At 32.0% G+C, this 27,993-nt stretch overlaps 1 protein-coding gene across 2 annotated transcripts; it reads left to right on the top strand.

Annotated features, from left to right (window-relative positions):
- The first annotated feature begins 16 nt into the window (after positions 1-16).
- Positions 17-27,675, top strand: LOC148626038 (circularly permutated Ras protein 1-like). 2 transcript variants are annotated; one of them, XM_088569634.1, is made up of 15 exons: positions 17-176; positions 2,871-3,061; positions 5,073-5,258; positions 6,413-6,595; positions 8,556-9,127; positions 10,207-10,442; positions 10,924-11,008; positions 11,776-11,976; positions 15,170-15,350; positions 17,146-17,391; positions 17,756-17,872; positions 20,932-21,027; positions 21,355-21,446; positions 22,169-22,295; positions 23,881-27,675. In XM_088569634.1, exons 2-15 carry the CDS (start codon positions 2,936-2,938, stop codon positions 24,040-24,042), a joined length of 2,610 nt encoding a protein of 869 aa, XP_088425760.1. In that variant the 5' UTR covers positions 17-176; positions 2,871-2,935; the 3' UTR covers positions 24,043-27,675. The 2 variants fall into 2 exon arrangements, with proteins under 2 accessions (XP_088425760.1, XP_088425762.1); XM_088569636.1 differs by lacking the exons at positions 20,932-21,027; positions 21,355-21,446; positions 22,169-22,295; positions 23,881-27,675 and adding an exon at positions 19,418-20,884.
- Positions 27,676-27,993: the final 318 nt, after the last annotated feature.

The following is a 27,993-nucleotide window of genomic DNA, read 5'->3' as shown; positions in this document are numbered from 1 at the left end:
GGTCTTTGAGAATATCCTAATAATTGGCGCAATATCTAAAAATAGACATCCAATGAAACCGTTAAGTATAAATAGATGTGACAGGGAGCCAGATATAACCGAATTTACCTGTCAAAACTCACTAGATTTCAGAACGAAGTAAGAAAAATAACACAAAACTGAGTATCGTTCCTTGCGTAAGTATTTTGATTTTTCGAATATGGTTGACATTTTATATGATTTGTACACTGTCATTAAACGACTTAATGTCAATGATTTCTGTAATTAAAAGATTCCGTCTATTGTCACTTAAAAAAACTTGACCAAAAAGAAAGAAGAAAAATATCACAAAATTGAGTGTATGTCTTTGCATACGTATATTTTGATTTTCATACTACCGTCTTTTTAGACAGGATATATTATGGTATATAAAAAACAAGTATCTGCCCATCTGTCCTTCATTCATCACACTTTGCACACTAACTCTAAAATCCACATTTAAAAAAAAAAATTTGGTGAATTGTTACCTTCTTCCTTAATATTTCCATAATTTTCCAATTTTTTTGTTTTTGAGTTAAGAGACTTATATAAGCATAAGTCCAAACCAAAAATTAACTATAAACATAAGTTTTTTTAACTTTTTTTGTGCAAAATATCAATAATATGATGCATTTAAGTTGTTTCCACAACATCAATTTTGGTTTGGGGTTTCTATAGCTGAAAATATCATATCACGAAATGAAGACCAAATTGGTAAAAATGAAGGCCAAAGAAGACCAAACCTAATTTTGCTATAAATAGATATTTATTTTACTTTTTTGTGTAAAATATCAATAATATGATGCATTTAAGTTGTTTCCATAACATAAATTTCATGTTTGGGGTTTCTATGACTGAAAACATATCACAAAATGAAGACCAAAGAAGACCAAACCTAAATTTTGCTATAAATATATATTTACATTACTGTCTTGTGTAAAATATTAATATGATACATTTAAGTTGTTTCCATAAAATACATGTGTATTTTGGGTTTTGGGTTTATATCGCTGAAAATATCGTAATGCAAAATGAAGAACAAAATGGTAGAAATGAAGACCAAACCATCAATATTACAATAAACATACTTATTTGTACATTTTTTTAAGTTGGGTATCATCATATTAGTGTATGGAAATACTTTCTATGATTTTGTGGGTGAAATTTAAGTATCGCAAGATGAAGATTGAAAACTGTAGAAAAGAAGACCAAAATTTAGAATTCCTGATTGGTAAATACCTGGTACCCAAAATAAGTGTGTTTATGATTAATTCTATACATTTCTAGTAAGCATTTAATTAATTTCATCATCTTATTGTTTTTTTTTCCTGTGGTAAAAGTATAGAATCAATATAGGAATAAGAAAACCAAATGGATAGAAACAAAGATAAGAGAAAATTTGAAGGCCCACTTGAAAAAACATGTAACAGCGTTTTTAAAAATCATTATTTTGTCAAATTAAAAATGATGGTTTTGCTTGTGTTATAGAGTATTTTTTTAGACATTAGAAATTCTTGTTCGTATGTCCATGTGCATTTGATTTCTGCTGCAAAAAAAACATAACAAAAAAAAAAAAAAACAGAAAAATGTAAGAAGATACAAGTGGTCGAAATTAAATGTTTTAAGGTACAAGTCTTATAAAAATATTCCTTCAAAATATCTTGATTTATTTTTAATATGTTTATAAGGACAAACAAAATTATACCCCTGTTTCTTGTAACATGTCCGAAAAAAATGGGTTGGTAGGTTGGTATTTTATTTTATCTTATTTAGTTATTTTTTCCTAAATTTTACTGAAATTAAGTTGTTAACCTCCAGACTTTGTGGAAACCAAAAATTGACTACCATCTGTAAAATGATGGGTCGTTTGATGGTAATTTTTGTTGTTTGTTAACTTGAAAATAAGTCAGTCTGGGGGTCAAGGCATGAGATGGTGGTAACAGGAAACAGAGGTATAATTTTATTTGGCATAAACGCTATCTACGATTGTCATTTTCTTTGATAAACATGTATGAATATCAGAAATTTTTCTCAGTATATGAATTATTTGATAACTATTATCAATGATGACCAATGTGGAAAATGTCAGAATATTATTCACACCTGATGCTGGTCGTATAGTTTGTAAAAAGAATAGCAGCCACCCTCCCCGAAAATCTAAATGCTTTTGGAAAATGGTACTGGCAAGATGATGACCAACTTATGATTTCGTTCTTGGTTGGAATGACAGATAATAATAATATTAAAATGTAAAAGCTTTATCTGCCAACTTATGGGATGCATTCACAGTTGACTATATGTACATGTATAAGCATCTTGATGAATTTAAATCCCCCCTGTACTGTCTTATATACAACCTCAGGTACATGACTTGAATGTGTTATGATGATATGACTTTATTTTGGACTTAATTTATGTGTAAAACCTTTCATGTATAAATATGTTTTGTTTGTTCACTTCCTTGAATTAGTTTGAGTTGTAAATAATCAATTTTGATGTTACAATAATATACTCTTCAATTTAATGGAGGAATAAAAAATAATCAACCAAGCAAGCAAGCAAGTTCCTGGTCCTTGCTCCTAGAATTTAATGGTATCCAGGTTGCTCATTTACTTTTGTATCTTTGTGCGCGCTATTTTGGGTATTTTATTTTAAAAGATGCTTTAACTTAAGACCATTGTGCTAAGAGACTATTTCAGATAGTTAAGTGAATTTCATTTCTGTTCTAATATTATATGTAGCTTTGTTGTCTGTCTGCTATACATGCTTTTCACAATTTGAATAGGTACTGTACATTTAATTGTCACTTTATTGTGTGGAATTTACCTGCTCTATATAACCTTTTATTTAAGCGTTATTCTGATGTACCAGTGCTGTTGCACCAATTGTTACGATTTTAAATTCCCGGTAGTAAGGTATGGAGTTCGGAGGAAAGTTCGTCTACACTGGGAAAACGCAAATTGAAGAGGTTGCAGAAGACCTAGAAGATGTTATTGAGGAAACTGAGGCTGAAACTTGTAGTGGTAAAGACTTGGATGAACAAGTAAGCAATGACGCTTTAAATAGATATTAAGAAACAGTTTTGAACAGTACTCCATTCTTTAGATGTCCTCTGCTGTTTTGGAAGAACATGGTTACTTATTTACCTCAAAGCTTTTTTCCTTTTTTACAACTGCAAAAAGATTTTGAGTTTTTCATTGCTCTTGTTGTCAGCTTGGGGGTAATATATATAGACACTTGGTGTTGTTAGCTTGGGGTCATATATAGACACATGGTATTGTGTGAACTTGAGTACTTGTGAATGGGTTTTGATGAAATTGTACCATCAGGCCCATACTACAAAAGGTAGGTTGGAAAAGGTTTTGGGACATTACAGCCCTGTCATCTAGGAATTAGGCCCAAAATAAGTATGAAAGTTATGCTATGTCAAAATTTTAATCACAATCATAATCTAGAGCTGTTTCAAGCTTGTTCCTATAGAAGAAGAATGTTTATTTTAAAGTGCAACCAGAATATAAAATATATACAAATACATTATTCAATATTAAACGTCAGCCTGACAGCCAAATAGGCTTTTGATACACTATTCCTATACCTGCCTCAACTGTTAAAAGTTTGACCTCTGTAGTTGTATCAAATTGTGTCTAGAAATTAAAGCATCTTATTGTCTCCACCACAATATGTCCAGGAACATAGAAATGCTAGATGTTCATGTGTTCCTCACTGCAGCATCTGTCTGTCACACCTTGTAAGCATTTTAAGGCCTTTATTTCTCAAACCGATTTAAATAAAATTTATTCTAAAAATTGCAATCATGAATTACTACTTATGTTATGAAAGTTGTCTCCCATTAAAATTTTTTCAATATTTGTTTTCGAAGTGCACTCACACCTGCATTTCTCAAAAGAATTTTAATAAAATAAATTATTTTTAGGAAGTAACGCTACTGTGAATCTTACTAATAAATTAAAAAAATCAGCTTATATTATTTTGATGGCTTGTACAGGTATACTATATATTTCTTATCAAGAACTTGAGAGATGGGGGACAAGGAACAGTCAACTCTTTTATTATGTATGGACCTCTGTTTTTTTTTTTTATTTTCCTTTATTGAAATGCTTACTTGAACAAATTAAAAGCTAAATTACAACTCAATGATAATTTAACCAAAAATTTGTAAAGTGAGATTAGATGACATATTTTCCAAGATTGTGTTGTGACTGTAAGAATTGTATTTTTTAGCTAGATTACAGAAAAAATGTCCTACTCCAGCAATGCTGGAGGTTTTCTGGCAAGCTATTTCCTGACTTGATGCCATCCTTATTGGGGTATGGAGGAACAGAATTCCAACCCCTTACATTGTAGAAGTAGAAATGATCCCATGAATTGATGAATTTTAAGGAGGTAGACCTAGGGTAAGGGACATAACTCTTGAAATCAGGGATATGTTTGTATCATATTCAATTTCACCAAAGCCTTTCAAGCTTTCCATTGAAACATAATGAAATCAGTCCAAGTTACTTAGATGCTTACATGAGATTGATGTAAAATGGTGAATGCAAACATTCCAATGATTTGTAGGAGTTGTGTCCCTTATCCTAGGTCTACCCCCTTAAGGCAACTAGTGTAGTAGTATTCCATGATCTTATACCTTATATTAATACCTCTATAAAATAAAGTTTCACCCTGTCCGTCTGTCTGTCCATCCATCTGTCCCTAATTTTTTATGCAGCTTGTAATGAAACACAATGAATGGTTAGATTACTATAGAGATATGTGCTTATTGTCAGGAATTTATATTTAAAGTTAGTTTGCAGTCATATTCTGTTATTGTGTTGTAAAGAAGAAAATAGTGCAGATTTCTTTTTTGGAGTTAAATGTATTAGAATCTGTGTTATAAGTGCTAGTCTATCCCCCATAGAAATTGTGTCCAATATGAACCATGTGTTCACATTGGTCCCCAAATGTACAGTGTTTAACAGGCTGTGGGGGGGGTATTAGTTCTGTTAGAAGCAATGTCTAGTTTATATTTATGTACATTCTGTTCTTTACAGCAATGTGTATTGGACATATTAGATACTGCTGGACAGGAAGAGTACTCCTCTTTGAGAGAGGCATACACCAGGTCAGGTGATGGTTTCCTGATAGTGTACAGTGTAACCGACAGCCAATCCTTTAGTGAAGCTGAGGCAATATATAACTACTTACTGAGGATTAAAAATGTTGATACTATACCAGCAGTAAGTATTTAATATTAAGGATGAAATGATTCATCATTATATCAATGTATTACAATACTCTTGGTCATGATACATTTGACTGATATTTCGATACAATATGTCACAGGTTAAAGTAAAACTTTTTTCAAACAATTTATGAAGTTATTGTGCAAATAGTAAATTACGTTAATTCTTGTGAGGAAAGCTCCATAATCTTTGTTAAGATGGAAGTTATAGACACTAAGAATGAAACCTGGCTTCAACAAAATTCATGATTTTTAAATCTGATTATTTTTTATTCCAAACTGAAGATGATATATAGAACAACATGCTGTTGTGTTTCATATCAAAATATATTGTATCATCACCTTTGTATCATGATACTGCCATATTGTGAGGTAGGTGTATGGTTGCAGCCCTAATTAATACTGTGAAAGTACTTTGATTTGTGGATCAGGGAAGAAAGTTAGTGGATTCTTGAATTCGTGGTTTTGAAGTTTTCAGTATACACATAAATGGGAATCTACTGTTCGTTGGGAACCAAACTTCATGGTTTTACCTACACCCGAAACCACAAAAATTGGTACCCTATGAACAATAGTACTATAACAGTATATGGTTTTGAAAAGTGTGGTTGAGAAAATGTCACTATGACAAAGATGTTAAGTACTGTGATAACTGAAGACTGCAATGTTTCTCCAAATTATTTTCTTATCCCCCCATTAGCATAGGGGTGTCAGTGTTCTGCTTTCTCTGATCGACTGATTTTGGATGAATTTACAGCTCTTTGACTTTGAAAATCCGTAATATAAAATAACTGCACTGTTTTAATTTTCTACTGGCAGTACCAAAAGATGTGCTCTCTGCCAATCCGCTGCATAATTCTTTTAGAGTGTTTGAGGTATTAACTCAATATTTTGTTTGCAGTTACATATATATATATTTGTATCATAGATTAGTTATTAATTAAGTATGAACTTCACATCAGCAAAAAATCAACAAAATTTTCAAAACAATCATAAACCTGAAAATCGGGTTACATATCAAAAATTTTAAAAACAGAAAATTAAAATCCTACCAATTTAAACATTAGGATAGAATGTTTGTACTCTTTAGCAAAAAACTTCAATATTTAAATCATAAATTGATCTGTAACTGTCAAAATGCTTTTATAGGTTTTGTGTGGAAACAAGAATGACTTAGATGCCAGTAGAACAGTTCCTAGACAAGATGGAGAAGACCTTGCAAAGAAACTAGGAATCCCTTTCTTGGAAACATCTGCAAAAACTGGACTGCATGTTCAAGAGGCATTTCAAACTCTGGTTAATGAAATAACTGTCTTCTCCTCTTCATACAAGGTTAGTCAAGCTTATTTCTTTATTATCAACACATTGATTTTTAAGAAGCTGTTTATTCCATTATTTTTTGCATCTTAAATATTTCTAAACAATTCTGGATTTGCACATTACAGAGTTATTTCCCTTTGTCTACCATTTTGGTAGGTATTTCCATATAGCCAAAATAGTGAAAATCAAGTTTTAATTTTTTCTAAATTAATTCCTGACCAAATTTTTCACCAGAAGTTGATTTTTAGCTAAATTTGATACGTATCCTTCATGTCATATTTTTTTCTTATCCGATATAGAAACATGTTTTGAAGTGAACAGAGATTAATGAAATTTCCCTATTGACCCTGTGTTAAAAATACCTACCCACAAGGGAGATTACACTTGCATATTGGCTAAATTATGTCCTGTGACCCGGAATGTGAAAAGAAGGGATTGCCTTTACAAAATTTTGATTGTGTGAATAAGCATAAATTAATACAGCAAAAACTGTCAGAACTGAACCCTATTTAAAACCACATTAAAATTGGTTCAGTTTAGACAGGTGTTCATTTTACTGAGATTCAAAAGACATATTTAAAGTAGCAGTCTGTGTAAGAATCATGCAAATTCTGTAATATGTGATACACAAAAAAAAGGCTGCACATTTTTATTTCTGTTATTTTGATCTTTATTGCTTTATGGGTCTGTATGACAAAATGTAGAGTTATTTGTTCAAATCTGTCTCGGGAGATAATTACATCAAAAATGCAATAGCTTCTATTGTTTTTATCAGTGTTGTTTACATAGTGATCTACAAATACATTTTATATGATTTATATTTCCTAAGACTAAGGGATATATGAAAAGCCACATGTTAATTGATTTCTGTTAATTGTAACATTTTAAACAATATATAAAAAATTGAAATATGTAGGCTTTCAAACTATGTATCACATTTTGCATGATTTTTAGCTGGAATGCTTCTTATATTGACATAAAGCACTTAAAAAATGTCTGAATTATTCAGGGCTTGGTTTACACAGGTTCCAATGTACAAATTAATCAAATGTTTTCATTTTTTTCCAAGGTTATTTTGGATAGTACAGGTTCACCTTTTATTCACCTTTTATTCATACAAAAAGTGGTGTGTCTAAAATTTTTGTCATTTTTTCTATTAAAAAGATCATAACGGCTTTCAGAAAGTCAAAAAAGAAGAGTAATCTCCAATGAATCTGTACTAAAGTACCAGTCCATATAAAATTCATGTAGAAAAACATAAAGAATAAATAATACTTTTTTGGTCTATATATATATGCTACATTGTTAAGTACAATAGTCCTTTCTTTATATTTTAGAGAACCTGTTCCACTAAAATCAGCCAAATCAAACTAAATCAAGAACAATAACTTTTATAAAATGCTAATTTTTTACACAATCAGTAATTTTTTATCTCGAAAGTACAACAACCAAATGAAAAACTATGACTGTTTATGTGGTCTTTAACTGTTTCTAAATAAGAAATAAAAAGTAAATTCTGCCAGTTTTTGACATACATGAATCACCTCCTGCCTGATAATTACAAAGACTGCTACTTGAGTAAGAATCAGGCAATGGGTTACACATCATTTTTTCAATTTGGTCTTTTTTGTCTCAGATATATTCAGTACATCTAGAAAACAACCAAAAAGCTACTTAGAGTTATTCTGAAGCATCTGCGACATAAATATTTTTTACTGCTTATGAAGGGGGAAAAGTGCTGGAAAATTTCCCTGCCATTTTACCATAGTGCATTTCAACTAAATTTTACCTATCAATATCTTAAAAACGCAAACTTCATAAACATTTGTATGATTGTTTCTGGAGATTATGAGGTATTAGGACATGGATAATGCAATAAAATCTCTGGTTTTTTTTCTTCATGTGGCACACCTTATAGACACTTTGCCTGATTCACAGAGAAGTAATTAAAAACTAAAGTTTTTCTTTCCAGATTGTGGTGAGTGGAAGTGGAGGTGTGGGCAAGTCTGCAATAACTGTACAGTTTGTATCAGGTCAGTTTGTCGAGGATTATGATCCAACCATTGAGGATTCGTATCGTAAGATCATTACCATCAAAGGGAAGAAAAAAACAAAAAAAGAAGAAAAAAAGGTCAGTTCCCTTGAAGCTTCTGGTCTTGATGAATTACATGTACGAGGGGCCAGACCAAAAATGCCCAGCAAACATCAAGCTAGAGGTGGGATATTATCTTCAATTTGGCGAACATTAAGTGGGTCCTTCCGTAGAGAAAGACCATCTTCAGCTCCTGTCCAGAGAAGACGACCAGCAAGTTTGAGCAGTAATTCAAGGGAATACGGTATGGACTCTGTTCCAGGCAGAACTAGAACAAAAACAAAATTGAAAGTACAACAAGCTGACACCAATGTATTACTTCTGTCAATGGGAAAATTGGAGGACGAATCAGATATTGCGACTGGTGATCCAGTTACTTGTAAGAAATGTAGAGCTGTTCTATCTTGGGTATCATCGGTCACACAAGATGGAGATAAAACTAAATGGATCTGGTGAGTGGTAATAATTGGATAATTTGAACTTGGAAATAGTGAATAACCAAAATATTATCACAATTTTGCCAAAGAATTCAAAGTTTTAACAAACGCAAGGACCTTCCAATCACTAAGTAAGTTTTCAAGCATTCTTGGCAATACCAATGGATTATCCTAATTATAATTTAGATTTTCTCCTAATTAATTGCTGTTTTCAACATAAAATTTAAGTTGTATGATCAGGGGATTGAAATTTATGTTATGACGTTTTGGTTTGAGGAATTACCAAATTTATTTCAAAAGGTGAATAATCGAAATGTATTACATAGGAAACATTAAATAACTTATTGCTATCTGTTGATAAGAGATCAACCTTTTGATCATAGAATGTCTTGGGTTTAGGTTTCAAATCTTTAAATTCATTTGATTTGAATTGTTGAAATTTAAGTTGATTTGAGAACACAAATCAATTTGAGATTCGAAAACCTGGGCTTGGATTATTTCCATTTGAATGTAAAATTAACTGCATCAATTGGATGTTGTATCTTATTGCTAGCTGAGGTACTCTTATCACTACTCTGATGTGACATAGGTACATAGATATGCTAGACATGTTCTGTCTGTGCGTCTTGTAACTGGTCTCAGGCCTACATCTTCAACAGATCAAACTCGAACAATTCTGCGTCCTCTCATTAGAGCAATCAGAGATCGACAGATCATAATGACTGATATTATTTGGGTTACAACAGATCTAGATGAAATTCATAACAAAAGTTGTTTAAATTTATCAAACAAGCTTAAAAATCAAAGATGACTAACTAGTATTGTGGGAGATATCTCACTCGGAAGTTAAAACTTCTTTAAAAAAAATTTTGTAGTTTTATCTTGAACTTTCATCATTTTCTTAAAGGGGTATACCGTGAAAGGACGCCATAAAAATAGTACCCATTGATATATTTCCCATTTTCTATTTGACATTTTTCTTCTAGTCTTTCATTTTCAAATATTAAATAAATTTTTATAATGAAATAATTTATACATACACATGATATTTTTTTTAATACAACATACAGCAATTGTTTCATTTGATTTTTCAGTGAATTCTGTGGAAAAGAAAATATTGTGATAGATTTAGCCAAAGAGGAAATGCCAACAAAAGAAACCTATGATTATGTCTTGTTTGTCCCAGAGAAAACAGGAGATGCTGACGCTGCTAAGGAAGATGAGGAAGGGAAAGTTGTCAAACCGTTAGGGCCTAGCAAAGGATATCAAATATACTGCATTGATATCAGTGGATCAATGGACCAAAGTACTGAAATGTCAAGGGTCACCTGTAAGCACTTTCTAGAAAGGAAAAGTTACCCGTTAATTATCTTAATTGTCCATAGAAACTTTCGTTGTGTCAAATATTCAATCAGAATTTGTTTATTTATTGCGATTTTTTACAAGAAAGGCATGTTTGACTGAATGATAATTTTTAGTGATTAAACATTCTATACAATAGGAATTTCTATACAAGTACAAAACTGAAACAAGATTTTATTTTGTTCAATTGGATGGAAATTTTTAAGTCATCCACCACTATGTAACAGAGTGACTGAGCAATGGTCTTTATCCATCCTCCACCATACCTACTGTCCAGTTGCTACTTCCTTGAAGCTGGTGTGGTATTTTACTGAAACATTGCAGGGTTTGTTTACACCAATCAATTGTGATTTTACAAATTTTACCTGTGAAATGCAAAGACTGTTTATAAAAGAGATACTGATACTTTATTGCATCAACTAGATATTTTCATATGTATCTTTTGACAGCTGAATGGAGAAGTCAGAGAGACAGGACATCATATGGAACAGAATACATCACAAGACTAGCTGCAATAAAGCAGGCGTTGAATAGGTACACTATGTAACTCAGTGAATCAGGCAAATGTGTAATAATTGTGGCACATAAAAAAATGCATAGATTTTATTGTATTATCCAATTATTTTTACCTCATAAACCCCAGAAATAACAATAAAAGTGTTTGTAAAGTCTGCCTTCTTAAGATATTGATTTCTTAAGTCTAGTTAAAATGCACTATGAAAATAAAAATGGTGGGAAAATTTTCCCGCACTTTTCCCCAATATAAGCAGTCAAAAATATTTATGTCACAGATGCTTCAGGATAAGTTTGAATAGCTTTTCAGTAATATTCTAGATGTACTGAATACATTTCAGGCTAAATGACAAAATTGGGAAATATGATGTGCCACATATTGCTTGATTTTTACACAAAATGGTACTTAAATTGCATTTTCATTTCTTTCATTAAAAGAACAATAATTTGAGGTTTTGTTTGTTAACTATAATTTCACCAATTTTAAAACGTTTTTATTTTCCAAATCAAAACAAAAATTTATGTATTGCTTGTTGAGAATAAAAGTAATTTCTTTATAAAATGATGTCTTAAAAGTATATTTAAAAAATGTTAAACATAGTAAGGATTGTGTTGGGCACAGTCATCTGTTTTCAGCTCATGCAACTACTTTCTGTTAAAATTCTTAAGCATTTTGCAATTTAGCTAAACATATATTTTATGCTTTCAATATTTATCACGTGTGTTTAAAAAAGAAAAAAAAATGTCTTGCAGTTTATAAAACTTTCAATATTGTTTTGTTTTTCTAGGCAGCTTGAAAGACTGGCAATAGACCAGCCAGACAGAAAAGTTCAACTCATCATGTTCTCCTCAGATGTTGAAATTATGCGTCTCAATGGGGCTGATCCTTACTTATGTAAATGTAACAAGAATGATTACAATAAACTGGTTGATGAGGGAAAGAAGTATGCTATGGAAATGTCTGTACCACCAATTTCAGAAATTACCACGTAAGTGATATATAAATATCAAAATTTTTTTATACCCCCACAAATGAAATTTGGGGTTATATAGGTTTTACCCTGTCTGTCTGAACTATTTTCTTAGCAGCTTGCAGCATTGTTATGAAACTTTGTTGGATGTAATATAACCACATGGCGATGTGCATGCTGTCAGGAATTTGTGTGTGGACAAATATTGTTGAAATGATGGCTGTTAATTTTGGAGTTTTTCAGCGAAATGATCTGATGCATTGTCCTCGTATCCTCCTTAGCAACTTGCAGGATTGTAATGAAACTCAATCAAGTGTAAGAGTACCGTATTGGGAAGTTTATATTGTCAGGAATGTATGTTAAGGCAAATTGTAGAACTGACTGCAGTTTGAACTCCTCCTGAATGACTTGCATGATTGTTATGAAATTTAATAGAGCGTTAGATTACCATATTGGGATGTGCATTTCGTCTTGAATTATGTTTGGGTGAAAATTTTAGAATTGACGGCTCTTGGACTTTTTTTCAGCAAAACCTTGTCTGATGCATTGGTGGGATAGCATGAAACTTAATGGGATGTTAAATTACCATATTGGGATGAGCATATTGTCAGGAATTTATGTTTAAAGTAAATTTGCAAGCATATTCTGTCATTGTATTGTCGTTACAACAAAAAATAGTACTGATTGTGGTTTGGAGTTGAGTGTTTTAGAAATGGCAGCAAAATTGTGTGTTAGAAGTGCTTAGTCTATCAACCATAAAAATTGTGTCCAAAATGAATCATGTGTCCACATTGGTCCCCATATGTACAGGGTTCATCAGACTGTAAGGGAATTAATCCTGTTATGGGCAGTGTTTATTTTATCAACTGTGAACGTGTCTGTGCTGATGTCATTATTTTAGTGAAACCCTTGATTTGAACTAATCAGGAAACAGAAGGAAATTGCATTATTTTGATTAAGAAATGATGGCTATCAAAAATGTGGTATCGGTAAAAAATACTTTATTCGAAAGATTCTTTCATCTGCCTTGCCAAGAGGGAGTGGGAATGTATTTGGAAGAATATTATGGCAAATCTGAGAGCTTGTGAACCATATCTCCGCTAAAATGCATGAAAGCTTATGGATATTCATACCACAAGCCATTGGATGGTTCACAGTCAGACCATGCTTATTTTACCTGACAACCTACATGTATAAGGCATGGTCGCACCCCATCCAATCCACCACCCGCGACACGCCTGTTTTTTTTTCTCAATATTTTCAAGAGACAGATAATAAAATTTTGGAGACATGGAATGAATACAAACATAACACAGATTGCAGCTGACTAAAATAAAAGATAACTTTGTTCACATAAAATAGAGATGCTAAAATTTGCATTAAATATTCAAAAAGACAACAAAAAGCTGAACAGCAGACAAAAATTAGCATGACATGCAGGATCGCTTGGCACAAATATCATATGAGACCTGTTATAACAAATACTAAAGCTACATGTAGGCTATTAAGCACAGATATTTACACATGAACGTGAAGAAATTACATGTGCATCCATGCTCCTCCTGAGCGGTGCATCAAAGTACTTCCTTAGGTAACACTTTTAATATAAATACAGGTATATTAAGTGTCTACATGTTTTTTTGGTGTATGTGTATCTGTACACTAAATACGAAAGAAATGTTGGAATATTTATCTTATAAACTAGAAATTTAAGCAACAGGATTTTATACACACCAAGTTGCATACAATTTACCAGCATTTTGTATATATTAACTTTGCAATATCGAATACATGTAAGGACATGTTTGATATGTGCACATTGTAAATGTATATGTATTGAAATTTTTTTCCGGGATAAAGAAGCTGTGTTTGAAGAACTTTGTTATAAAGAACTGTGCTTAATTATTGCAATAGATGGATACCCAGAACCTGGATCTTTTTACAGGCAAACAAAGCAATCGGTTTTTAATTTTTCTACTTTCACAATAAAAACAGGAGCGAGTAAAAAGTTTTATTTTCGCTTGATATTATAACAATGTTTCCAATTTTGCCAGATCACCTAAGGAAATAAAATGCGTTTCAGCATTTATTACAAACAAAATTATCTTTGGACAGCATGTTTGTTACCTGTTTCTATACACTAATGCTTATACAAGCTTATTTAAAGCCTCTCATGTCTGTACAATGGTCGACGCAAAAGTAAAATCATAATGTAGAACAATCTTTTATCGAGGAGATTTATAAGGATATTGAAAAAGTATTGAAAACTATTGGATTCAAATATTAAATCCATAGAAAAAAAATCCCACGCAAAGGACAGTAATGCTGTTCAAAGTATACAAGTGCATTCACGTACATGCATGTATCTCCATAGCAGTGGCAATATCAAAATCGACGTCTGATCGAAATATATTTCATACTTTATTTCATTCTTTGACATAAAGGTGAGATAAAAGCTCTTTAATAAATATATCTACTCTACTTGCTACATTATAATTAGGATATCAGTGTATATTACACGGGTGGCCAGGTGCTTAATCATGTGACAGTAAGGTAGGTCACATGATACATGTAAAGGTAAAGTATGACTTTTTTTTTAAGTGATTTTAAGCGTAATTTTTTTAAGGTGTTTTTGTTAAATTCACATTGAGATCCAGCGTTAACCAAAAAATCCTTTTTCCTGTAGAAAGAATTTAGAAATGCACACTTTCAGTATCAATCTTTTTTTGGTTAACGCTGGATCTCACTATTAAATATTTGGCAGAAGAGTGAAAAAATGCTAATTTATTGACAGAATAGCCTTCCAGGCAGTTTTTGTGCATTCTTTTCTGTATTATTACTCTTTAAATCACTAACTGAATGCATAAAATTGAAAATTTACAATATGTATTACATTATTATTTAGTTTTCTTCCGAATTGATGATAATTTTTTCACCAATTATTTCAGTAGGCAGAACAAGGCCTTATGGACCCTCATCCTTTGTTTCATCAAAATCAGTTTCAAAGACAAAACCATGAAATTTTATCAGGGGTGTAGTTATCCAGAGGAACAGCAATATGTGCTTCCACGTTATTTTCACAAAAAATAGTGAGAGTGAAAGAGGTGCAAGAGGGAAGTTTTTAAGTCTGGTAAAACTTAGCTACTCCCCTGTTTATATGGAGTGTCTATATTGCTGACAGGATTAATAAATGATCTACATGTTTCATTAGTCAGTTGACAGAAGAAGTTGAATCCCTACATACCAAAGGTTGTACCGCTCTGGGACCTGCATTGTCGGTTGCAATGGGGATTTGTATGGGGACAACTGGATCAGAAATTGTGTTATGTACAGATGGTGCTCCTAACCAAGGTGTAGGAGGCAATCAAGATATAGACACTTTCTATAAGATGGTGAGTTCAGCTAACTCTTAATCCTTTCAATGGATGATTTTTATTTGACCACAAATAATGCAGTTGTGTCTTATGGTAACATGCTGTCTTTGTTGTAGTTGTCATTGGCGTGGGTTATTTTTTTGGAGTTGTGATTTGAAATTTTGGAGGCCATGTATAGGTCAGACACGAGCAGTTTTATTATTACGACCACAAAAAATTCACGGTCATATTTGGCATGGCGCTGTCGTGGTCTGTTGTCATTCTTGTCATCATTGTTGTTTTCCGTAGACACTTGTTTTTCATGCAATAACTTAAGTAGTAGTTGATTGATCTTTATAAAATTTTATAACAATGTTTCAAATTATAAAAGAAAGGTTGGTGTTGTTTTGGAGGTTATGACCCCAACTATTTTATAATTAAGGGCAGAAAGGATCAGCGTAGAACAAGTATTTCATGGAATTTAACTATATAGCTCCAAATAAAAGGATAGGAATGTCTATGATATTGTTTGGCAATATTCTCTACCATAATGGTCAGACTTGGATTGATTTTTGGGGTAAAGACTTGAGCCTTTTCAGAAATAAGGGGCCAAATAAGCAGGGCAGCAAACATGCATTTTCCAGATGTTCAGACAATAACTTGACTATTAAAGAATGAATCTTTTTTGAAATTGTATTACAAGGCACCATATTGATTTTTGGCATTGTGACATGAGCCAGGTTAAAATAAGGGCCAGAAAGTTTTTTTTTTTTTGTTTTTTTTTTTTGAAAGCTTGTTCATTTATGGTTTATTTTTTTATTTTGAAAAAAAAATGTTTTACTTGATTAATCATGAAAATCTTTGCCTGCTTTTTTCAATCAGATTTAAGATATCTTTAAGAGTTTTCAATTTATAAGGGACCTTAGGCCTTAAAAAGAAAAGTATTTTTGGTGTGATTTGGAATTTTTTTATTAGATTCCTCATGAAAATCCCTGCCTGCAATTCTCAGTCATATTTCAGAATTTTCTTACAGTTTGCATGTTACCAGTTTAAGACGCCAAAGAAGATCATAACCCAAAAATGGACTTTTTTTATTTTTGGTGCGAGTTTGAATGTCTTTCGTAGTAGGTTCTGTATGAAAATCCCAGTCTGAACACTGTGGTCATGTCATGCTATTGGGCAAAGCTTGATTCTCCAACTACAGTTGTGTCGAGAACTGTGCTGAAAAGTATTTTATGTTAAAAAATATTCTAACACAGAATAATTAATGTGGAGAATTAATCTGTTCTGCAAAGTATTTTATATTAAAAAAATATTCAAACAGAATAATTAATGTGAAGAATAGTATTACAGCTTGCATTGATAATAATCTTAACACATTTAAACTACAATAAGGTTTTTGACTGAAATTTGACATTAAAATTATGAACAAAAACCTAGCTGGGATCAGCAATATACAAAAGTGAAAATATATGCTTAAATTTATGAAAAGCATTCTTGTACATATATGTAGAACCCTATAGAGTTGCTGTATTATGTCAATAGAAAATTTGTGACTTTTGTTTACTCATTGACGGGATGGTGTTTTAGTATTTTGGAATCACTTTGTCCATTTATCATTCTGTCCATCTGTCTGAATTTCTTCGCAAAAACCTCAGCTCCCAATGAATGAATTGACTACAAATTTGGTTTTATGTAGATTTGGCATACATTGTAAGCAATTTTAGTTGCTATTTGATATCAGCTTTCTGTAGGATTGTATAGCGGTACCTGGCATGTGCAACTTTGTACTATTATTTTTATTTTACTAATAAGTTGAGTACTTACAATACAGGTTGGAAACCAAGCAAGGGAGAAGGGTATTGTCCTGTCCATACTGGCAGTCGAAGGAGAATCTGTCCAATTACAGAAAGTATCTAAATGTGCAGAGGTTTCTGGAGGTACCATTAATGTTCTGAACCCATTGGAAATGATCAGACAGTTACGTCTTATTTCACAGAACTACATTGTAGCTACAGCTGTCTCCATTACACTTCAGTTACATCAGGAGTTAGAGGTAGATGATGAAAAATATGCAAAGGTAATAATGTCATACCAGTTTTGGTAGATTGGCAAATTAATGTTTTTATTATTGGTAATTATGAGTAGACAATTTTTATGTGTTGAAATTATGTTATTATCTCCCAAAACCTAGGAAATAAAGATACATATAAGAATCTTTTTGCCATTCAAATACCATATAGCAGATAATTTTCATAGGGATGCTAATTTTGGCATATTTTACCGGTCTGTCTTAAATGAGTTCCATGAAATAATAACTCTGCCCATCCTTATTAAGTGCACCACTAAACATTCCTCCAAATGTTTTTTGTATCAAAATGTCAATTTTCACATCCTCTAAAACAACCCCCATACAGTTTTTCATTTCTCCGGTTTCATTTTAGGGCAGCAGTAGAATAGTAAAGGAAGTTGGAAATGCTACAAAGGAAACTGATATCGTCTTCAGATATAAACTGAAAAATCCTGGAAAAAAATTAGAAGTGACCAAACTACCATTCCAGGTGAGATTTATTCATATCTGATTACCCGGTAGAAGCTATCGCATAATATGTTTATTATTCTCCAGTCATTTATCCATTGAATTAATATTATAAGGACATTGTTATTGTCTGAGTTAAGTCCTCAATATGCCTTTCCCATCAAATTCTATAGTTTAGCATTATACCCCAGAAACCTAGTTTTGGGAGAGTATTTTATTAATCAATCTATCTGATGGTCTGTCCAACCATTCATGAAACTGTCCACATATCTTGTAAGCACAACTCAACCTTTGGTTCCACTATACAGATAGGTCACTGCAGATAACTTTATGACAATTTGTGGAAGAGTGATCAAGGGAACCAATGTTATAGCGGTAATCAAAAGAATGTAATCCAGGGACATAGACCAGACATGGAAAACAGACATTCACAACAAAGAACATAAAGTAACTAAAATCATACATACAAAGTAACAAAAGTAAATGAGCAACTCGGACTCCACTAAAAACTGGGAGCATGGACCAGGTGCACTGGTAGGGTAAGCGTCCTCTGCTTTTCTAGAAACACCTGCCGAGTTGCTCATAAAAAGTCAAGTCCGGGGTAGACAAACGAGGAAAGGAAAACTATGACCCTTTGAATACATCAGTTTTCATGGTGCTGATGGATACACCATAACAATCCACGAGTTCATGATGACGACCATAAAACTTCTGTAGTGATGACTTCAATCTTGTAGCAACATAACCCTGTTCCAGAAGCCTATTTGTTAGAGTTCTAGCACGATATAAAAAGTCTGCGTAGTTCGGCAAGCTCTGGCATAAGGTATGAGTTGTGATATGAACACCCCATACGCAGGAGCCGAAGGGACGTTGCCACAGATGAAAGGAAAGTTAACAATTCTGAATGAAAAGTCATCATGTTTGTCGTAAAGTTTGGTCAATAGTTTTCCTTTACCATCAATTTCTAAGTGTAGGTCAAGATATGAGGCTGACTTCACAGTGTCTGTAGTATCCTTTATCTCAAGTTCTTTTGGTAGATGTGATGTTTCAAATCCCCGAAATTAGGATTGTTTAAAGATAATACGTCATCTATATAGCGGAAACTGAGATTGAAGGATCTAGCCAAACGATATTCTTTCTTTCTGATCAGATCAGCTATAAAGTCAGCCTTATAAGAGTGAAGGAATAGGTCAGCAAGTAAAGGAGCACAATTTGTTCCCATTGGAATGCCAACCGTTTGTTGAAAAACACGTCCACCACACTGGACAACTATGTTGTTGATTAAAACTTCCAGCATTTTGTAAACATCTTCCTCTGTATATTTGGAAGATTATTTGGAATTATTTCTTACAAAGTATGAGGAATCTCTACCAAGAACTATATATTTGTATCTAGGTGTACCATCTTTTTTGGAAAAACAACGATGTATAATGTTTTTAAGTCGGGATTTTAACTGAGTATGGGGAATAGAAGTATACAGTGTTGAAAAATCATAGGTTTTAATGCTATTATATTCAGATAATAGTCTTGAACTGATTGTCTCCAAAAGATCTTTCGAATTTTTCAGGATCCACATTGAATTAATACCACTACGGGAGTAACAGGTGTTGTGGTAGGACTGTAGACCCTCTTTGACAGTTGTGAGTATAGAAGTTAAAAGTTTTGAAAGAGGTTTGGTGGTACATTTTGCAGATCCAGCTATGAAACGTTGTTTGTATGGATTCTTGTGAAGTTTAGGAATCCAGTACATAGACGGTAAATCACAATCATCGTCCTTGGTAGAGAGACCAAAAGACGATAGCACAGATTGGAAATAAAGCTATATTGAGACACTTAAACAAGCAAGTCCAACATTTTTTCCCTGTAAAAAGTATATATTTTTCAAAACCTTACATTATGGAGATCCATAAAAAAGATAAATATTTTTTTCTATTTTGTTATGAAAATCTATAGCCATGGTAACATAATAAAAATATACATCAGTTTTCATAACAAATTTTGGGTGCCTTCCCAAAATTGTTTGTCAAAATACAGATTTTCTAAAATATCAGGCACTTAAAAACTGCCAGAAAAAGTAAGTTGGCATGGTATTATTGTAAAAAAAAATAAATAAATAAAAAGTGTACCTTTTTCTGCTCATTTGTTCATGATTTTAATCCTTAAAGTTCGTGCGAAATTTTGCATTTTTGAAAAATAGCCTGTTGGTGCAGGGAAGAGAATCCAATCCGGTGAGAACTTTAATCTTTCCGGATAGCTTAAAGCATGCATTTTACACCTCTTCACCTTTACAAGTATTGCATCTATTCATGTATGAATGCTCTACTACCCACAATCAATATTTCCACCAAGTTTCACCTTTTGTTTAAAGTTTTACAAAATTGGGCCGGGTCAGTTTTGTGTATGAAACAGTGAAACCTGAATCCTATTTTGTATAGTGCAACCTTTACAACTTTTAAGGGATAAGGATGAAATGTTATATAAATAAAAAATTATTAAAAATTGGCCTTTAATGTAGATATGCATGAACAAGCCTTTAAAGGAAGATAATTAAACTTTTTTCGCATTTGAGAGCCGTACTGGACTGACCTCATAAATATTGTGTAATTATTGGTGTTTTAGTGGACAAATTAGTAACTTAGCACTTTTTCTACCTAATATTAACCATCCTCTTAGATCAGTATTCTTCCGAGGCCCATTCAGCATTATGGCAATGTGATGCTATTTATACCACTGCAAACAAAGTTTGGAGGGTATATAGGTTTCATTTGATTTGATATGATGCTATTTGAGCTAATTTTCCTGTAAATAATGTTACAAATATAATTTAAAAGGAAAAAAAAGATGCTATTCAAATTTTCTACTTTAAACAGGATGTTAGTTGGATTTTCTATAGAGAACACTGTCAACATCTTCTCTGATATCTTAGTTCGTATGAGAGCACAAGTCAGAGTCATCAGTGTGCTTTTAAAAGGCAAATTTCTGATGTTATTGGTTGATTTTCATACCTTTGAAATATGAGTGTTACGTGATCCTAGTTTTATATTATGTATATATGATATGCAGTAAATTTTGATATTGTAGGCTCAGATAGAATACACATTAAAGGATGGGAGAAAAATGCTGAGAGTTATTAGTAAAACCATAGACATTACTGATCAGAGGGCTGCTATGGAGGAGGTACAAATTGATATTTATTGTAATGTAAATCTATTGAATTTGATCTTCTGATGGTACACTGTCAGTGTTTCCTGTCAGCACAGCTCATGGCTCTTAATAACACAACAGTCATACTGATAATTATGATTGATTCTGAACACTGCCATAAACATTATTTTTTTCTAAGGACATACACCAGCATGAAGAGTCTTCATTGAAGACCAATGCCTGGCAGTTGAAAGTCTTTAACTCTCATGTCTTGATTTAATCTGTCGTGTTTTTGTGTGAAACATTTCAAATTCTATCATATTTATAAACTGGCATATGCATTTTTTTCTATCATTTAAGGGTATGAATGTGGCTGTAATGGGGGTGTATGCTGTACAGACAACCTCAAATCTGGCTAGTGGAGGAAACATTGATGAAGCAAGACAATGTCTGTATGTATATTTTTTCTGACAACATCTTTATGTATCTTAACTTCTTTTGCATTTTCTCTCCCTAGTCTTAACACAGTATGGGGACTTAAAAAATCCTAAGCATCTATCTGTCAATCCTTATGTCACTCTGTCCATCACACTTTATACCACTATAGGTCTCATACCGCAATAGGAAGGCTATGATTAATTTTGCTGGTTATGACCTGCGCCATTTAGAAATTAGGGTACAAAAAGGGATTACTATGAGTCATTATTCTGTGTTGAACATTAAATTGCATATCAAAATTGGAACTGTATCAAGTTTAAATGGTGTGTCCATACATGTTCAGTGATCAACCTCTGTGGTCGTATCAAGCTGTACCCTGTGAACACTAAATTATACAATCCAAATGAAGAGCCGTGTCAAAGTGAAGTGAATTGTTTGATTTACAGTTTTATCAAAGTGTACTTTGTCCTGCCATTCATTTTACGATCTTGTGAAGTTAAGTCTTTGTCTTATTTAATAAGCCTGGAAGCTTGCTTACTTTATATCAAATAATTTAATATTTTTAAGTGTTTGATGTACAACCAATCATCTTTGCCAAAAATAAAATGTGTGTTTGTAGCATAGCTTTGCAATAACTTTATATTTGTACCAAGTAAATAATTTGATAAATTTAGTAAAAGTTGTTTTTTCATTGAAACATAGAAATAGTTGTTACTAAAAATGTTCCAATTTTCAGTTTTTCCAACAATGCTTTGATTGTTAGAGCTACACATAGTGAGGACCAATTGGAGGAAAGATGTGCATATTTATCAGAAAGTAAACAGCTCCAAGACAAGTTCAAAAATCACGAAATGCTACAAATGGTAAGTGTTAAAGTTATAGGATAAAATCAGTGTGAAGCTAGGAAAACTGTGAGCACTGCTCACTACCTTGATATCCCACTCCACCTTTTGACATCCATAGTGATTTGTAAAATATGGCAAGTTATTTTAATACTTTTTATTTGTTATTTAAGTAGCACTCCAGGTAAGAATCATGCAAAATGTGATCCATGGTTGGAAAGCCTTCATATTTTTATTTTTTATATTTTGTTTAAAATGATATAGTAAACGCATGTTAACATGTGGCTTTTCATATAACACGTGTTCTTAGCAGATAAAAATCATATAGGATGTACTATAGAATTCATAATTAAGGGAGATAACTATGAAACTGACACTACAACACCATAGAAACTATCGGATTTTCATTGTGTTTTTTCTCCTGTGAGCAGACAGATTGGAATGAATGACAATACATTTCATCCTATAGACCCACAACAGAACTTAATAAAAAAAAATAAAAATGTGTAGCTTTTTAGGTGTATCACATATTACAGAATATGCATGATTCTTACAAAGACTACTACTTAAGATGTCTTATATAATATGTTAAGTAAGGTGATTGACTGGGATTGATTTTAGGGGTTCTGACTTTATTTATTTAGAAATGATGTGTAAAAAAAGGGACCAATAAACAAACAGTTTTTCTATGTCTGGAGAATCACTTGAGTGAAAGTGAATAGATTTCAATGAAATTGAAGCAGAAGGTGCCAACACCCAAAAAGGGAGACTAATGGATAGATTTTTGCAGATTGTAACTCGAAACTTTTATGAATAAGAGCTTGAAAAACAGTCAATTTCATTTTTGTAAAATTCTTATATTGTGTCAAATGCTTGATTGTAATCAAATGCAGCGTGTATCAAGCTTGACTAGTGTTTCCATACTTGCCTAGATCTTCCCTTCTGCAGTCATATCAATCTGCACCTTGGGAAGCATTTTATTTTTTGATACCCCTTCTTGAATTGAAACAGCTCAATATCATCTACATCTAGTAATTGTATGATCACTAAAATGGTGGTTGTATCATGCTGCACTTGGCAAAGCTTTTTTTTCGGTCTGATTTCAAATTTTTTTCTATTATTGAATTCCTCATGAAAATCCCTGTCTGCATTTTTCAATCTGATTTTAGATTTTTAGAGTTAGAAGGGGTCAAGGTGGCCACAACCAATAAAGATCAACTTTTTCATTTTTGGTCCGATTTTAAAAATTTTTATTTGAATTTCAAATTTTGTGCAGTATACTGTTCAAACCAGTTGTTGTGTCTATACTGAATTGTAATTCCTTATGCTTAAGTGTGTCAAAAATTAATATTCCCAACTGTTAAGGGTTTGACCACTGCGGTTGTATCATGCTGTGCTCTGCAAAGCTTTTTATTTGTCTATAGTCTATATTGTATCCAAATCGGTTGTGTCCATAATTTGTAAGTCCCTGTGTTCAAGTGTGTCAAAAACTAATTTTAATATTGTGTCCACACTTGCCTCAATTAAGTGGACATAATCCAACTGGCTGTGGTCATATCATGGTGCACTTGGCAAAGCTTTTTTATTTTTTATTTCTTTTCTTCAGCAAAATGGATGCTATGATGATCTCACCAGCAACATGTTTTCACAGGCAAAAAGTCGACATATGTCAAAGTTTTCAAACAGCAAGACCAAGGCACGCATGGCTGCACAAAAACAGGTTAAGGATGACGGTTTGAAACAACACTATTATGGATTCATGGCGTAATTGAATTTTTCAGTTCTAAAACATTTTCCTTCATGTTTTCTATGATTTGTTGGCTTACAAGTTTTGTTTGGTTTTTATATGATCCTAATTTTTGTTTGTGATCATATAATGGTTTTACACTATGTATCAAGAGACACTTGGTTTTCAGCAATCAACTTGAATTTTAGCCAGTTAACCTTTATAAAAATTTGTAACCAAGTAGGAAGCCACAAGAGAATTTGGCTGATACTGATTTTTGAGTTTAAGACCCCAAGAACATACCAGTGATATTTCAATTTTGTTTGTTAAATGGAATGATAGAATTTAAGTGATGATAAATATATTTGTGCCGTTCTAAGCAGTGATGAAATATGCACATGACTTTTTAACCAATAATTGGTGATAAAATTTCTGTGTGAGGTTTTCCTGCCATTTTTAATTTTATGAATTTTCTACAGATTTCATTGGAGAAATCACTTCTCCTTGAGCCTGTTTTTGATATAAACTATTTCTTCACTCACTGTAGTAAAATCTTGATTTTACCATCTTGAGTGGAAAAAATGATTTAAACAAATCATTGTGTCATTACAATGATTTCTTCAACTGTAGGAAATATTACATAATATTTATCTAGATGTATTAAGACTGGATTTTGGTCATCATTTTCAAGTTGATTCAAATGGTATAAAATATAACTTTTTTTTTCTTTTTGGCTTTTGAACCATTCTTTGACCATTTATTTCTACCCTACGGCAGAAATCTTTTCTGTGTTTTATTTCAATCCAAACTCAAAGCTGCTTATTAAGTTTGTTTAAGCTCTTCAGTGTCAGACCTCTGTGGTCATGTTGACCTATTATCCACAGAACATTTATATTTGAAATATATTACTTATCTTGAAAAGAGATCAAAATTTGCATTGAAGGATAATACTTAACTGTACTATTAAGTAGCACAGACACTGGCTAATTGGTAGAGGTGATTTGTGGTGTAGAAAAACCCACCAAACAAATGATGCATTTTCAGTCTACATATATTTTTATGTGACAATGGTCTTTTCAGTACATGTATTTATATCTTTACTTTTAAGAAAACCTTACATTCATATTCCACTAAAAACTACAAAATCAAATGAAATCAAGAATGATAACTCTTACAAAGTGCCAATTTCATACACAATTTAAATAATTTTTATCTTGTAAGTGCAACAACCAATTGAAAGTCTATGACCGTATATGTGGTCTGTGGCTGTTTCTGAATAAGAAATAAAAGTGAATTAAATGGCTTTATGACATGTGTGAATCACTTCCTGTATCTATGATTTTTATGAAGACTGCTACTTAAACTGCATGAATTTTTTTTCTACATTGCAGTTCATACATAATGTATACACAACATCCGCTTTTGATATTAATGAAGATGTGATAGATTTACTAATAGTAACTCTGTAAAATATTTCTTACAAAATTTCAGATCATAACTATCAAATATTTATTCAGTATCCATCTGAGGTGCAGTAGATGAAAAGTGAATAGTTAACAGCATAGGTTTATACTAAGAAATATTAATACAGGGAGACTTGGTGCAAGTCTTTAGATGAAATCATCAATATCAATTTAATTATTGAACTAGAGTTGTCTTTCTTACTATTTGTCAAAATAATCAGTAGTATTTTCATTTTGGTTATGAAAAGCCATGGAACAATTTTGTTGTCACTCTGGCAATATTGTTTCAAAGTGATGTCATGGCTTAGCAGATCACTATTATATGATATTATGGATAGAAAAATCAGAATGTTGATATATAATAAGGCCAAAGTATCAGGATGATAATATGTGATATGGTCAAGAATTAAACATGGTTGATTATGAAAGTCACCTATTATATGATATATATTATTAATCAAGTTAGAATTTCTTTCAACAAGCACCAATATGTCTGTATGGTTAGAGGTAAGCAATAGGGTGTGACACTAGATTTGGCCATATCACATATTCCCATCAACTACTCACCCCTATCTGGTACTTATGTGAAGTGATTTTATTCATTTTGTTATGTTAAACCAATGTTAATGATATTATTTTTCCACTTTTAGTGTACAGTATAGTACATTATTAATTAGTATTTATGTTAGCAAGTTTTGTGATATATGCATTTTTATGTGCTTTTATATATTTGTTGAAATTTTTATTTATTTATTTTTTTGTATGTTGTTGTTTTATTCAAGTCCACTTTTTGTAATGCCATTATATGTGTTATTTAACTTAACAAAACCATTTGGTAATAAATTTAGAAGTATTCTGACATACAGTAATTGCTGATGTACCTCTTTTTTTATGTTTTTACAATGATTTTTCATTACTAATCTCTATCCTTTGAGTGTAAGTCATTGTATTTCATCATAATATTGAATCATTTAGGTGAATCATACCTTTTGAGTTTCCTTTTTTTTTTAGGAGTTTGGTTTGGCAAAATTTAAACCAAAAGCCAAAAAGGGACCAGAAACAAACATTTTCATTCATCTGGACAACAACAGCACCGTCCCATTTTCAAAATTCCCCACAGAATCTTTATCAAATTAAATTTTCAAAAAATAAATAGTGTGAAGCTGTCCTGACATCAGTCTTGATAAAAGTTTCATCAAAAGAGAGATAAAAAAAATAAAGTTTGTATATCTTTTTGGTTGAAGATGACTTTAAAATAAAAATAAGTTAAACTCGATACAAAAAAATGACATAAAAAATTTACTTGCTCTTATAGTTTAATTGTGACTCCAAATTTTTTTCATTTTATTTAATCACTGATGTTCGGGAATTAGGCATTACAAACTTTCTATTGATATTTCTCTTCCATAAGATAAGATGTTCTTTAAAATGGCTTGTGAAATGGTCTTCGCTCTTGTTTTTTTTTTAAAAAAGAATACAAGTCTGTATAGATTATCTGGGGAAAATCTTTTGGCATGGTGCATACTTGACTATAACTGAATGGACTCCTTTGAAATTGTTTCAGAAGGTGCCATGCAACTAAAGGAAGGCTAGGATTGATTTGGCAATTTATGATTATGGTCTAGTCTTATCCTGCATCAAATATTTATCACAATAAAAAATCAGAGATTTATCAAGCTTGAATGGTGTGATTTTTCCATAACTGCACCAACTATTCATGGTTCAGCCTCCAGGGTTGTATTAAGCTGCACCTTGCACAGCATTTTATTTTATTTTTGTCCTGGTTTTCAAGTTGGTGGAAAATTAAGCAGTACCCTCTTCTAAAAAAAATTAGTCCATGCTAAGGTCAAAAGTTTACAAAATTAAACTGTTTTTGATTTTATCTAAAAATAAATTCTTCATGGGTTTGGATTTGCTGAATCCAAAAATGTTTCTAGATTTTTTTATTGGGACCATATTTGGTAAGTGCCTAATTTCTTATTCTGTAAAAACTGAATCCATTACAGACATTAAAATTGGTTCCGACGTGTTTTGTTTACCAATGTTCAAAATACTGATGGATATAATTTTATGTATGTTACCACAATGTAAATTTACATTTTATATGTGACTTGACCGCATTAGCCCCAACTGTCAGAGTACAATCTCTGTGGTCATATCTAACTATACTTTGTTGTCTATAGTATTTTTTAATAAAGATTTAAGTTTTTAATCCATATTTACTTCTGTAAATGGACATTTTGGGAATTTAGGGAAGATGCTTATTGGACAGATACATCAACAAATATTATATAAATTGAAGGCATTGGTTGTTCTAATGACAATGATAAACAAAACAGGAAATTAACCTGAATTTAAAATCCACAAAAAGGGTATAAAGTTCATGTATATTTTTATTTTAAGTAATGTTGTAACATTAAGTCAGCTACTTCCTTATTAGGGGAACATGATCAGGGGAGGATCCAACAGTCCTTCACAAAAAATCGTAATTGTAAAATTAGTCATAAATTATAATGTCATAATAGAGTTA

Source organism: Perna viridis, chromosome 2, assembly GCF_037379345.1.
Source record: "Perna viridis isolate PV_CMFRI_1.1 ecotype Kerala chromosome 2, ASM3737934v1, whole genome shotgun sequence".
NCBI lineage: Eukaryota > Metazoa > Mollusca > Bivalvia > Mytilida > Mytilidae > Perna > Perna viridis.
The sequence above is the reverse complement of the archived record's forward strand: the minus strand, read 5'-3'. Positions and strand labels throughout refer to the sequence as shown.